This window comes from Rhinoderma darwinii, chromosome 3 (assembly GCF_050947455.1).
Source record: "Rhinoderma darwinii isolate aRhiDar2 chromosome 3, aRhiDar2.hap1, whole genome shotgun sequence".
In the NCBI taxonomy this organism is placed as follows: domain Eukaryota; kingdom Metazoa; phylum Chordata; class Amphibia; order Anura; family Rhinodermatidae; genus Rhinoderma; species Rhinoderma darwinii.
In genome coordinates, this window is record NC_134689.1 from 401081228 (window position 1) to 401096108 (window position 14881).

The 14881-nt window shown below is 45.6% G+C and overlaps 1 protein-coding gene across 7 annotated transcripts; it reads left to right on the forward strand.

The window, feature by feature from the left end:
- The first annotated feature begins 799 nt into the window (after positions 1-799).
- GTF2F1 (general transcription factor IIF subunit 1) lies at positions 800-10217 on the forward strand. 7 transcript variants are annotated; one of them, XM_075859134.1, is made up of 14 exons: positions 800-865; positions 3299-3338; positions 3435-3496; positions 4159-4231; positions 5752-5945; positions 6073-6243; positions 6492-6700; positions 7140-7278; positions 7366-7427; positions 7924-8034; positions 8208-8293; positions 8378-8519; positions 8620-8743; positions 9753-10217. In XM_075859134.1, the coding sequence occupies exons 2-14, from the start codon at positions 3327-3329 to the stop codon at positions 9955-9957; spliced, it is 1590 nt and encodes a 529-aa protein (XP_075715249.1). In that variant the 5' UTR covers positions 800-865; positions 3299-3326; the 3' UTR covers positions 9958-10217. The 7 variants fall into 7 exon arrangements, with proteins under 7 accessions (XP_075715249.1, XP_075715254.1, XP_075715253.1 ...); XM_075859139.1 differs by having other exon boundaries at positions 8208-8281; XM_075859138.1 differs by having other exon boundaries at positions 7369-7427.
- Positions 10218-14881: the final 4664 nt, after the last annotated feature.

The window sequence follows — 14881 nt, forward strand, 5'->3', positions numbered from 1 at the left end:
CCCAAAAACTGTACCAATAAAAACGACAGCTCGTCCCGCAAAAAACAAGCCCTCACACCGCTCAATCGATGGAAAAATAAAAAGTTCTGAATATGGCGACACAAAAATAATTTCTTTTAAAAAAAATAATAATAATTTCTTTGGTAAAGTAGTAAAAAATAAAAAACGATATCAATTTGGTATCGCTGTAATCGTATTTACCCGCAGAATAAAGTGAACATGTCGTTTTACTGCCAAAGTGAACGCCGTAAAAACAAAACCCCTAAAAACTTTAGAGGAATCGCTGGTTTTTTCCCCCCATTTCACCCCACAAATATTTTTTTTCCGTTTTCCAGTACAAAAAATGGTGCCTTGAAAATCTATAAAACTCTTCCCGCAAAAATCAAGCCCTCATAAGGCTGTCGACGGGATAGGCAGGTAAATACGTAAACACCAAACTTTAAAAAAGTTTTGCAGTTTAAATATCTGCCCTCATAACAGTGCCAATGCTGGTATACCATACAATAGCGCCATTGAGGTAAGTGCCCAAAGGCAGTGAGTGAGGACGCCCATATCTCATCCTTATGCTGCTGTTCCTCCACTTTTAATAAAATAATAATAGATCCTGATCAGTGTGGCGCCATCAGCTGGAGATAACTGGCATAGACACGCAGTAATGCGCATTACATGTAGAGAGTCCTGCCTATGAGGAGCACTGGAAGCTCGCCCAAAACAAACATGTCCGCTCAATGACTTACGTACCACTAACAAAGATGGCGCAGGCGTGACGTCTTCCCGAAGGCTGCTTTTTTTTTTTTTTTTCCCCTGAAGCGTGACCCGGAAGTAGTCGGCTGTGGACCGGAAGACGAAGAACTGCAGTGAGCCGGTGAGAAAGCCCGATTGTGTAGTGTATGTGCCCGTCACTGAGGTCCCGCTGCCCCGTATAAGATACCACAGGACCGCCATACCCCGTATAAGATACCACAGGACCGCCATACCCCGTATAAGATACCACAGGACTTCCATACTTTCCTGTATGGAACCGCCATACCCTGCAGGACCTCCATACCCCATATAAGACATCACCAGGACCTCTATACCCCATATAAGACATCACCAGGACCTCCATACCCCATATAAGACATCACCAGGACCTCCATACAAGACATCACCAGGACCTCCATACCCCATATAAGACATCACCAGGACCTCCATACAAGACATCACCAGGACCGCCATACCCCATATAAGACATCACCAGGACCTCCATACCCCATATAAGACATCACCAGGACCTCCATACCCTGTGTAAGATACCACAGGACCTCCATACCCCGTGTAAGATACCACAGGACTTCCATACTTTCCTGTATGGAACCGCCATACCCTGCAGGACCTCCATACCCTGTATAAGACATCACCAGGACCTCCATACCCTGTATAAGATACCACAGGACCTCCATACCCCGTAAAAGACATCACCAGGACCTCCATACCTCCCTGCATGGGACCTCCATACCCTGTATAAGACACCACCAGTACCTCGATATCCCATATAACATACCATTAGGACCTCCATACCCCATATAAAGACCCTATTACTCAGGTCAATTATCGGGCAAATAATCGTCCATAGAACGCTTGTTGACAATAATTTCCCTTTGTAAACAGGGCAGCGATCAGCAGATAAACGAGCAAATGCTCGATCATCTGCTGGTCGTATTGTTTTAAAAAAGTAAAATATTATCGTTGTCGGCAGCGCATCTCCCGGTGTAAACAGAGCGACGCGCTACCGACATGAATAATGTAGGGGGACGAGTGATCAGAGTAACGACCGCCCGTCCCCATCCATAGCTCCATGTGACAGGAGCAAACGAGCGCCGATCAACGAGCTGTCTCGTGTATCGGTGCTCGTTGCACCAGCCAAAATTGGCAGGTGTAAGAGGACCTTTAGACACCACCAGGACCTCCATACCCCGTACAAGATACCACCAGGACCTCCATACCCCGTACAAGATACCACCAGGACCTCCATACCCCGTACAAGATACCACCAGGACCTCCATACCACGTATAAGATACCACCAGGACCTCCATACCCCGTACAAGATACCACCAGGACCTCCATACCCCGTATAAGATACCACCAGGACCTCCATACCCCGTATAAGATACCACCAGGACCTCCATACCCCGTATAACATACCACCAGGACCTCCATACCCCGTATAACATACCACCAGGACCTCCATAACCCCCGTATAACATACCACCAGGGCCTCCATAACCCTCGTATAACATACCACCAGGACCTCCATAACCCCCGTATAACATACCACCAGGGCCTCCATAACCCTCGTATAACATACCACCAGGACCTCCATAACCCCCGTATAACATACCACCAGGACCTCCATAACCCACGTATAACATACCACCAGGACCTCCATAACCCCCGTATAACATACCACCAGGGCCTCCATAACCCTCGTATAACATACCACCAGGACCTCCATAACCCCCGTATAACATACCACCAGGACCTCCATAACCCACGTATAACATACCACCAGGACCTCCATACCCCGTATAACATACCACCAGGACCTCCATACCCCGTATAACATACCACCAGGACCTCCATACCCCGTATAAGATACTAACCAGGACCTCCATAACCCACGTATAACATACCACCAGGACCTCCATAACCCCCGTATAACATACCACCAGGACCTCCATACCGTGAATAAGATACCACCAGGACTTCCCTCACCCGCCAGCCCTCAACATCCTCCCTGTATGACCCCTCCATATCCTCCTGTATATTCCCAGAGCCCTCCTTGTATGACACCACTGCCCCACCCCCAACATTCTTCTATATGACTCTTTAAGACCCCCATATCCTTCCTGTAAGACCCCCACAGTCCTCTATATGGCCCCTGCCAGTCCTGCTTTATCCTCCGGCATTGACCCCCCATTTCTCCTGTCCGTGCTGTATAATCCCCCTCCCCTGTTCATGACTGCTTCCACATGGGACCATCACAGTCCCTTATGTTCACCTTCATGTGGCCACACATCAGCAGCTGCTGGAAACCTCCGATGTCCGCTTATCTCCCAGGGATCACTGGGTCGTGCATATAGAAAACCAACCTGTGTGACCCTTCTTTCCCTCCAGTGACTGTCCGGCAGCCCCATAGATATTAGATAGTCAGCTGACATTGATCTATTGTCTATGTGCATCTTGCCCCTCCCCCATACGTGATCACCGCTTCTCTAATTACTTCATTGCTCATCATTTTAAACTTTTGTCTTTCAGGTATTGGGCTTTCTTTCTGTTTCCGGCCATGACGTCCCTGGTAAGTGTCCTCAGTGTGTTCAGGTTTTGATGTTTGTGTTTCTCTCATCTCTTTTGCTCTTCTATGTGGTGACCTTTTCTTGATGTTATGTTACAGGGGGGCAGCAGTCAGTCTACCAGCGGGCAATCTGTCACTGAATATGTCGTACGTGTTCCCAGGTGAGCTGCAGAGTTTCTTGGCGGTCACATACACTTTGCTACTCAATGTGGAACTAAAAAAAGTTGGATTTGATTCTTTGCAGTACTAACCTTCCCCTCTAGGTGGCAGCAGCCTTTTAAATAAAAATATTATAAACGCCCAAGATGAGGCTATTCAGCACCACTACATATATGACGCCATGTTCCATTCATCCCACGATTATATATTACGTTCCCCTTTTAGAAAATGCGTCAATTGAAATAATATTTTTTAATGCTCCTGTGCCTAGATATTGCTGTTACGTGCCTGGTATGGCGCCCCCTGGTGTTCTTTTGAATCTTTAGTGCTAGAATATGCCATCAGTATCTGATCTTTGTGAACCCTGCTGATCACTAGATTACAGTGCTAGGTAAGCTTTGTGCCCTTTGGGTTCCTGTTGGCACTGCCCAGCTATGATGGGCTGACCGATCAACCCCTAAATGGAGAGGACAGGCTCTAAAGGGACACAACGCTTTTGCAACATCCCTGCTACTTTATTCTAACAATTGGGAGGGGTCTCAGCGGTCAGACCCCATCGATCAGGCATTGATGGCATATCCTAACGCTATGCCATCGATGTCTTAAAGGGCAATGTTAAGGTTTACTGAAATGTTGTGTAATTGTTCTGCTCTGTATTGTACAGGAACCCCAGTAAAAGATATAATCTTATGGCATTCAATGCGGCAGATAAAGTCGACTTCTCGACGTGGAACCAGGTACAAATGAAAGGCTTAAAGGAAAATGCCACTGTCTTGAGGCCAATTTGACACCTGTATATGCTACCCTATTAAGGGGTAGTCCAGAATGGGGAAAATATGGCTGCTTTCTTACAAAAACAGCGCCACACCTGTCTGTGGGTTGTGTCTGGTATTGCAGATCAGCCCCTTTGAAGTGTAATAATTCTTTACAGCTTTCTCAGATCCTGAATTCATATACTAGCTACATAGGGATGATGTATCCCGACAAAATGCCATACAGGAGTCTGAGAAAGCTGGCTCACGTAGCTGTGACTGTACACGCGGGAAAGCGGCTGCCGTTGAGAAACCTCCAGTATCAGCTGTTTAACCCCTTAGACACTAAGGAGTGTTAAGAAAGGGGCTCCCTTTTTGTTCAATGAAAAACTCTCAAAGCCCAAATTATCTGAATCCTTAAAGAATATAATAAAACATAAAGGGGTTAAACGAGTTCAACGACCTCCCGCTATGCAGCCGCCAGAACAAGAGATGTGGTGTTTGGTGCTGTGTACTGTGCTTGGCATCCACCTGAAACGGACTTTTGGAAGAAGCATTGTGAGGAGAGTCATCAATGCTGATTGGCTGTGAGATGCTAATAGGTTCTCCCAATATCCTTTTCAGCTGGACGACAGGCTCAGACTCTGATTCTAGTGGCTGTATAAACAGTATGGGTACAATTGTGGGTGGGTGGGTGCACCCATTCATTTAAAGACCGAGATGGGCGATGAGACTGAATGGAGAACAGGGCTCACACCGTGATCCTTGATGATTACTCACCCGTGCAGCTGCCAGACAGACGGCATTGGGGGTGCATGTGATGTATGTGGGCAGTGGTTCTTGGTTTAGTAACAGCGTTTCTTCGCAGTTATTTAATGTAAAGCGTTTCCTATAGGATCAGTGATTTATCAGGGACGGCTGTTCGGCAGATCTCTGATCTGCACAATATGGCTGGATCGTGACCAGGGATGGGAATCATTTATTGCAACTCCCAGCCATGGTGCCAACCTATAGAGTCAACACAGGGCACCTTATCAATTGTACTAGGTCATCAATTCATTGCGCCTTAAATCTAAGACCTCACCGTATATAGAGATATTATATATAGGAACTAAGACATCCATTATTGTTCCGTATTTAAAGGGGTTGTCCAGTTTGGGGGCAGTTTTTTATACTGATGACCTATATATGAACGGTGGTATATATGATATATGATCAGTTGTTCCGGCTGCCGGAATCTATGCAGTCACTGTGTATAGCGGCCGTGCTGGGTTACTGCAGCTCTAAATAGGAGAAGAACTACAGCATGGCCGCTGTACTGTGACCGGAGCCCACTGACCACTGCATAACGTCGCTGATCGGTGCAGGGTTAGGGTGTCGGACCACCACCGATCATATACTGATGGCCTGTGCTGTAGATAGGTAATCTGTATGAAAAACCGTCCCCAACCTGGACAACCCCTTTTAATATAGCGTAATATTTATAAAATCTGCTTTTTCTCCAGGCTCGCATGGAACGCGACCTGAGTGCCAAGAAGATGTTTCAGGACGAGGACCAGCCAGACTCTGGGGCTGGGAGTGAATACAATCGCAAGCTGAAAGAGGAGGCCAGGCGGAGGAAGTACGGCATTATTCTGAGAGAGTTCAAGATTGAAGACCAGCCCTGGGTGCTAAGGGTTAATGGCAAATCCGGGCGGAAGTGAGTGACGGAAACATTGGCACAGGATGTTAAGTGCTTGAGCTTCACACACACACACACACACACACACACACACACACACACACACACACACACACACACATTATAACGTCTTCACCTCTAACAGGTATAAAGGTGTGAAGAAAGGTGGGGTGACGGAGAACGCCTCTTACTTCATCTTCACCCAGAGTCCAGATGGAGCCTTCGAAGCATTTCCTGTTTCCAACTGGTACAACTTCACTCCAGTGGCCAAGCACCGCACCCTGACCGCTGAGGAGGCTGAGCAAGAATGGGAGAGGTGAGAGAAGACGGGGGGCAACGCAAAAGCAGCATAATCTATTTAGAAGACTTCACCACTTCTATTGTCCGCTGTTATCAGCTATTTCAGGCTGTTTTTTTTTTTTTTTAATGGGATCTCTCACATTTGGATTATAGAAAACGCCACCATGATCACTACTTTGTGACGAGAGCTTCCTGAGACCTTGGCATCCATATGTATGATTGATCTCAGCCGCTCCTTTTTCTAACACTTTGATTTCCCTGCAGACGAAACAAAATCCTCAACCACTTCACTATAATGCAGCAGCGTCGCTTGAAGGACCAAGGGCAAGACGACGATGAAGAGGAAGGTGGTGGCAAGCAGGAAAAGGGTGGGAAGAGTAAAAAAAAGAAGAAAAAAAATGACCTGAAAATTCACGACCTTGAGGACGACCTTGAGATGAGTTCCACCGAGAGCGAGGAGAGTGGTGAAGAGGGTGAGAGGAGGGATGAAGGGAATGAGTCAATTTTGTAAGGGGGTTCATTCCAAATGCACATGTCAGGGAACAGAAGTCGTCTTGTGAGATTTGGATAGACTTGTTTCCCTGACCTCCCCGGATGATGCATCTAGTCATATCCATCGTTCGAAGCCTAACAAAATCACAGCAGAGGTTTATAACTAGTCCTATTGATGCTGCACTGATAGGTGGGAAGACCTGGAGAAGGGAGGGCTGTTGTGCCACCCCCATAGAGAATGTGCAGCATGACACTGACTAGTACTGAGGTTCCTGTGGTCTGCAGCTTTTGTGTTACTCAGTGCCACAGTCACTCTCCTGTAGATAGTCACCTCCACCCAGGATCAGACACGACAGGTGACATGAATGAATGTGATGCTGCTGCCCAAATCTCATCATTTCTATTGTGTTTCTGTTTAAGATGGTCAATCTAAAGCACAAAAGAAAGCTGCTCAGAGCAAGAAGAAGAAGAAATCTCGCAATGATGATGAGGCCATAGAGGACAGCGATGACGGAGACTTCGAGGGGCAGGAGGTGGATTATATGTCTGATGGGAGCAGGTAATGGAGCTCGGTGCGGGGGACACTGGCGGGTATGAGGAGATGATGATGATGACGACGACCACTCATCTCTGTGTCCTTCTCTAGTAGCTCAGATGATGAACTTCCTGGAAAACCCAAACCTGTGAAGGAGGATGAGCTTCCTAAAGGTAATGAAATGATAGAATGTATTCAAGAGGACGTCCGGCTTCTTGTTCTACCCAAATAGCATTATGTTGTCCAATATTACTAGCTTTCCCAGCACAGTAATTATGGTGCCCAGTATTTTCCACGTGCCCTCTCGTTGGAGCAGGGTTATCACAATGAGTGCAAGGGAAAAGAGGAGCAATTGCCCATAGGAACCAATCAGGTTGCTATGGACAACTTGTACCTTATATGAGCTCCTCTCCAACATTAGACCCTTTGCTGCTGCAAGATCTGAGACTTCATCGTGTGGTGACTCAATCATGAAGCTGCGGGAGCTCGATTCTCTCTAACTATGGAGTCCGTGGGCACACAATACTCTTCTTTATGGTGCATTATTTTGGTGGAGTATCCTGCCGCGCGCGCGCGCGCACACACACACGTCTGACAATTTCCGGTTTGACCATGCTGGAGCAGATGGGCACATTGAACAACTCTTATGTGTGGTCCCATATCTTGTAGGCATTGATGAAGGAACGGAGAGCAGTGAGGAGAGTGAAGAGGAGAAGGTAGAGGAAGAAGAAGAGGAAGAGAAGAAAGCACCGACACCCCAGGAGCGAAAAAAGAAGAGAGGTGAGCTCTGCTTTTTAATAACCCCTTCCCGACCCGTGATGTACATCAGTCATGGGAACTATACAGTTCACATGAAAGGACATAAAGGTCTTGGGGCCGTGCCCGCATTATCACTAGTGTGCCGTCACCCGGCTCTAACAGTGTGGTTTTTCTTCTGCGGTTTGTCCCTGTAGACAGCAGTGACGAATCGGAGACGTCCGAGGACAGTGATATAGACGGAGAGGCTTCCTCTGCTCTTTTCATGCAGGTAACCGGGAATGTAAGCAGCTCAATATAATCCAAATCATATCTTATCCTTGGTGATTATATAATGGAGGCTTGAGCTGTAGATGTGTTTTTGTAGAAAAAGAAGACTCCCCCGAAGAAGGATAAAAAAGGAGGCTCCAACAACAGCTCACGCGCCAATAGCAGACCTGGCACCCCCTCTCCTGATTCAGGGAACACATCCAACACTCTCAGGGCCGCAGCCAATAAACTGGAGCAAGGTGCGGTGGTAGAATGACGGGTCTTCTGTCCATGGGTATTTCCTCCTGTACCCCCCCCCCCCCCCCGAAGATCAGTAACATTGTTTTTGGTTTCCCTCAGGTAAACGTGGAGCAGCCGCACACACTCCAGCTGCAAAACGTTTGAAGATGGATTCTGGACCTCCGAATACATCCGGAAAGTCAACTCCACAGCCGCAGTCTGGAAAGTCCACGCCCTGCAGTGGGTAAGTGGTGGATCTTATATAACATTGTGTATTTCTCATTCACAAGGGAGTCAGATGCTAAATAGAATTAAAATTTGTTATAACAGGAAAACTTAAAGGGGTTGCCGCACCCGGACAACCCCTGTCCGTTAGGGCTTATGGATGTTATGGAAGGGGGTCCCCTCTGAGTCTGTGCGGAGATTCTCCAACAAGCAGTGGCTTGTCCTAATTTGTATTACATCTTCCCCTGGTGGTGTCGCTCAGATTTTAAGGGGTTGTTGATAGTCAGACAATTCCTTTAAGGTCCTCTACATGTAGGTCATTTTATTCTGGAGTGCCTAATTTATTGCCGGTCAGTTTTACATAGAAGCGTAAAAAAAGACACATATTTGGTATCGCTGCGATCGGAATGACCCGAATAATAAAGTGAACATGTTATTTAATCCGCATGTTGAACACCGTACAAAAAAAAACAAAGGCGTAATTAAAATAATAATAAAATGTATCAATATTCCCGATGTACCCGAAAATAGTACCGATTAAAACGACATCACGTCTCTCAAAAAACAGGCCCACATTTGACTACATCGATAAAAAAAAGTTACGTTTCACGGAATGCGGGCAGGCTGAAACAAATCATTTTAGTTCAATAGTATTTTTATTGCGCAAAAGTAGTAAAACATAAAAAACCTCTACCTATGTGATATCACCGTAATCGTACCGACCCATAAAATAAAGGTACCGTGTTATTTACGCCACACGATGAATGGCGTAAATGTAAAACGCATAGAATAATGGCGAAATTGTAATTTTTTTCTACTCCTCCACCCCCCCCCTACAAAAAAAGAGGGCTATGTCCACGTAAAAATATATAAGTTATACCTTTTTGAATGGGACGATGGAGAAACGGAAAAAACTGCTTGGTCATTAAGGCCTAAAATAGGCTGGTGACTAAGGGGTTACAGTTCTCGTGCCCTGTGAGTGCCTCCATGTGGATGTGTTGGGTTCAGTTTCCGCTTCCTTCTTACAGGGACATTCAGTTGACCGAAGAAGCAGTTAGAAGATATCTGACGCGCAAACCCATGACGACCAAGGACTTGCTGAAAAAGTTCCAAACCAAGAAGACCGGTCTTAGCAGCGAGCAGACCGTGAATGTGCTCGCCCAGATCCTAAAGAGACTTAACCCCGACCGCAAGACCGTACATGACAAAATGCACTTCTACCTGAAGGAATGACCCCGGGGCGCTTGCGCCAGCACATACGGCACACAATACCCTGTGGGCACCATCTTTTTAATGGCTGGTAGTGTGAGTTCAGAGGGAAGTGCACGGGATTTGGGGTGTGCACGTGTGAGTGACTCGCGCTCGTCTGTCACAGGAACGTGTGGGTGACATTTTCCTATCCGATTTGTAATAAGGATAATTGGTTAAGTATTTGTGGTTATTGTTTTTTTATTACTTCCAGAAACGAGTATTAAATGATGTCTTTTTAAGTATTTCCTGTGTTCCGGTCTGATCACATCGCGGTCCTCAGCGCCAGCATCTCGATCATTCCGTACAGCTGTTTAGTGTGGGCAGTGCCCGGATGTAATTGGCTGCTGCACTGTCTGAATATTTCACATATCTGAACAATAGCCCAAGTCTTACAATCTCTGGAATTCATCGATGTCGGAGGCTTAGAATATCATATACATTGATGGCTCGTGATCAGGGGGATCCTCATCAGCCTCTTAAAGGGGGCTCTGCACCTAAATATTTGACAACGATCAGATAGAGGATCATGCACATGAACAGGTTTTTGCAGCCGCAAATCTGCGGGAGCCTGGACCGCAAAAAGATAGGACATGTCCTATATGGGCCGCATTTTGGGCAACTGAATGTCAGACACTGGTTGGTGGCGACTCGCTGTCTGACAACACCATATAAAAGACTGTAGGTAGGCAGAGTATCTATAGCAACCAATCTGTTTGGCTAAAAGCAGGTTTGGCACTTTGCTGCCAGGATATAGGGGCCAAACTTAGCTTGGCAGTAGTCTCTCCATATCATTCTCCATCTCAGCCTTTTAATCAGATGAGAACAAAACGGCAGGTGTAGTAGTCCGCCGGTTATGAGACTAAAGGCGTAGGCACTCCATACTATAGAGGTATTCTAAATCTAGGGGGAAAAACCTCCGTAATAAAGCGTCCAATTTATAAAAAAAAAATTGCAGCGGGATTCATAAAGAAGCCAATAGAAAAACCTTTGTATGAAATTGGAGACATACCGAGGTACAGAAGGAACCCCAAAACTTCCATGGGTGGTTTATTACAGCTCCGCAGAACGACTGTACTAAGCTGTAATACAGTAATGTGCATGAGGCCTAAAGCCGGCCATACACAAGATTTTGGACAGCCCATTTTCTGCCACCGTTGGCGCCTTTTCGTGACCGACACCAACTGTGTTGGATTTTTTTTCAGTCATTTGTCAAGTGCAGTCCTTGAAAAGTTGCTCATGCCAAATGACAGGTCTGCATCCAATTGATAGAAGCCAAGACCAGGTCATAGATCAAGGCAGATATCCAGCGACAATTCACCATTTTCACGACAACTTTCAAAGATCGACCATGAACGACAAGTCGTTCAGAAAACTCAAAATCACTAATGTCGGGAAAAGACTCTAATCTGGATGGTATTGTGGGCACTGTGTGAAGTCGGTAGCGGAGTACCCAGGAGAAGGACCTAATCTGGTACATGGAACGGAGAATGACCCTCGAATTGATCAAAAACGATTCTACACAACTGCAATAGGTTCCATTTTGTTCCTAGAAGACCATCCCATGCAGGGAGTCGTTGATTTGATTTTGCACCAAAAAAGTAGCAATCGGTAAATTTTACCGAAGTCGCTTCTAATGCTTACAAGTCATGTATCGGTCACAGAGGGGGCAGGGTCACTGCTATCGAACCTGGCATATGGTGGCCCTAATTCTGAACCCCCCCCCTACAAAATCAGATTCCCAATTCCAACTGCAGAACTATAGGAATGTTCTGGGGTGTTTGGTCCTGTTTTTATTTTTCTAGGGGGCGTCTGTCCTGCGTTTATGCCTCTGCTGTGTACATGGAAACAGATCAGACTTGCTGCATGTCCTCCAAACTGTTCCAGCAGGAGAGTTCATCTACTTAATTTGGCTTCCACGTCTGTCTTCTAGCACAATGAGTGTTTTCTTTTCCTTTGTGGCTGTTGTTCTGGTTCTTCATTCTTTCCTATTGTTGACCTCCATTCTGACCGTTCCTCCGTGGCTAGTTACATCCATTCGTCTCTCCGTGTCCCAGGTGCATCTCTGGCTCTGAGCAGCTCTAATTCCTTTGTCTGTCTCTCTACACCACAATGAGATTTATTACTTCTTCAGGAATTACAAGATCGCGGCATTTCTCTGATATTTGACTTTTTTTTTAATGTTCTGGACTACAGTAAAATTCTCCATCCCTGTCTCCTGCCAAAACTTCCCATATTTGAAACGTTCTCTGCTCATAATACCAGCACTCGCTATCTCTACCATAAAAGGGTCATTTATATGTCCGTTCTTCTTACTGGGCCCAGGTTACTTGTAGGTTTGTTCTCTGAAATGGCTATCAATTCCAGTTAGACATAGAAATTCTCCTGCCCATTCAGGTTCGTATTCTTGTCCATAGAGGAAGCAGTATTAGGCCGGGTTCACTCGTAGCGTAAATACTGCGGATTCTCCGCAACTAAATCCGCAGCACAGTGGATGAGAGTTGAACAAATCTGATCAAATGCTGAGCAGAAAAAAACACAGCAGCATGTTAATTGTATTTGCGTAAACGCTGCTTGTTTGTTGCAGGAATTCAATAGGGAGGTAAATCCTACAACAAATAACAGATGTTGCATTTTTGCCGCAAAAAAACGCAACTCAGGAAAAAAACAAAACGTATACTTACCCAGAAGTCTGTTTGTTTGTCCAGGCCGGCCTCCTGGGATGACGTTTCATCCCATGTGGCCGCTGCAGCCAGTAAGTATGAATGTTTTGGTTTTTTTTCAGGTGCAGTTTACCGCAGCGGATATTCCAGTCGAAAGACTGCACCACAATTTGGCACGGTCTTTCGGACGGAATTCCCTGCGGCGCACAGGGCAGATATGCTGTGTGCTTTTATGCAGCACATCCGCCCTGTGTGAACATAGTCTCATAGTCATTGTGGTGACAATCCCTTAAACTACATATCTTGAGAGTGAATAGACATCGCCTCCAGCCAGGATGCGATGTCTATTCACACTCCCGACACTTTGGTAAAGTTTCTGTGAGACTTACTCGCATCACAGTGTGATCTCGCGAGATCACGCTGTGCTTTAAGTCCCACAGAAACTTTACCGAAGTGTCAGGAGTGTGAACAGACATCGCATCCTGGCTGGAGGTGATGTCTATTCACTCTCAAGACAATTCGGTAAAGTTAATGTGGGAGTAAGTGACAGCACAGCGAGATCACGCAGTGCAGTGAAACAAGTGAGCATGAATGAAGAGAAGTGTATGACGCTGTTTGGTAAAAAGTTAAAAAAAACGCCCAGTTGTCTATTAAGAAACTAATTAGAATAAATCTAAATTTGCTCATAACTTGGTCAAAAATGATTGTTTTTCAAAATAAAAACCACTTGTTATCTACATTACAGCCGATCACATTATGTAGGAGATAGGACACTTATAATCTGGTGACAGTCTCTTTTTAACCCCTTCCCGCTCCTGGACGTACTATTAGGTCATGGCAGCTGTATCGTTGGCGCTCCATGCCGTAATAGTACGTCTCGGGAGTAACGGCCGTTTCGGCCGTCCTCCCGACACATACAGGAGCTGTGAAAGCTGCTGTCTTGTACAGCAGCTGCCGCAGTTCCTACAGTGGGGACCGATCGCTGTGTCCCCGCTGATTAACCCCTTAAAAGCCGCGTTCTATAGAGATCGCGGTTTTTTAGGGGTTAAGCTGCCATCGCCGGCCTGCTACACGATAGCGGCCGGTGATGGTGACTATGGCAACCGGACACCAAACAATGGCGTCCGGCTATGCCATAGACGGAAGCCTAGTGGGTCCTGACAACGTCAGTACCCACTATGCTTGCTGTCAGTGAGTAGCTGACAGTTCTAATACACTGCACTACGCATGTAGTGCAGTGTATTAGAATAACGATCAGGGCCTCCTGCCCTCAAGTCCCCTAGTGGGACAAAGTAATAAAGTAAAAAAAAGCTGTGTAAAAATAAGAAAATAAAAGTATTAAAAGTAAAAATCCCCCTTTTTACCTTATCAGTCCTTTATTATTAATAAAAATATATAAACAAACAAATAAACTATACATAATTGGTTTCGCCGCGTCCATAACGGCCTGAACTACAAAAGTATTTTATTATTTATCCCGCATGGTGAACGCCGTAAAAGAAAATTATAATAAAATGTACCAGAATCACAATTGTTTGGTCACTTCACCTCCCAAAAAATGGAATAAAAAGAGATCAAAAAGTCGCATGTACCGAAAAATGGTATTGATGGAAACTACAGTTCGTTACGCAAAAAATAAGTCCTCGCACGGCTTTATTGATGGAAAAATAAAAACGTTCTGGCTCTTAGAATAAGGGAACACAAAAAGTGATATTCCAAAGAGTAACAGTGTAAAGGTATACGTTTAATTTACTAAGGTGTAAATATTCTGCCTGTATAAACGTTTAAAATAATTGTTTATTGTCAAAATTATTAAAATTGGTAGGGCACAGAGTGCCAAAAGATCCAGGTACAGGCGTTGGCAACCGGATCAAGAGCGCAGACTGAATTGTATGTGAGAAAAAGAGACAATCAGCGAGCACCCATCCATGGATGCCTGAATTATCTAAGGTGAATTGTCACATAAACCAGCTCAGAGTGCTTAGCAAATATTGATGAGATCTGATTGCCACAGATTAGTTAGCAGGCACACTCCCAACGCGTTTCTGCACCATGTAGGGGAGCGTCCTCAGGGGTACGAGTTGCCACTATCAGATGTCTCATATGCGCCGTTATACCAAACGAACAGCTGAATATCAGCTGACAGGCACTTTCTAAACTTTACGTTAATAATTCAGGCATCCATGAATGGGTGCGTGCTGATTGTCTCTTTTTCTCACATACAATTCAGTCTGCGCTCTTGATCT

Bases quoted from the DNA above. Each gene is read 5' to 3' on its own strand.
- GTF2F1 (XM_075859134.1), top strand. The intron at 4,232-5,751 runs GTACAAATGAAA...CTTTTTCTCCAG, and splicing joins ACTTCTCGACGTGGAACCAG to GCTCGCATGGAACGCGACCT. The intron at 7,279-7,365 runs GTAATGGAGCTC...GTCCTTCTCTAG, and splicing joins TATATGTCTGATGGGAGCAG to TAGCTCAGATGATGAACTTC.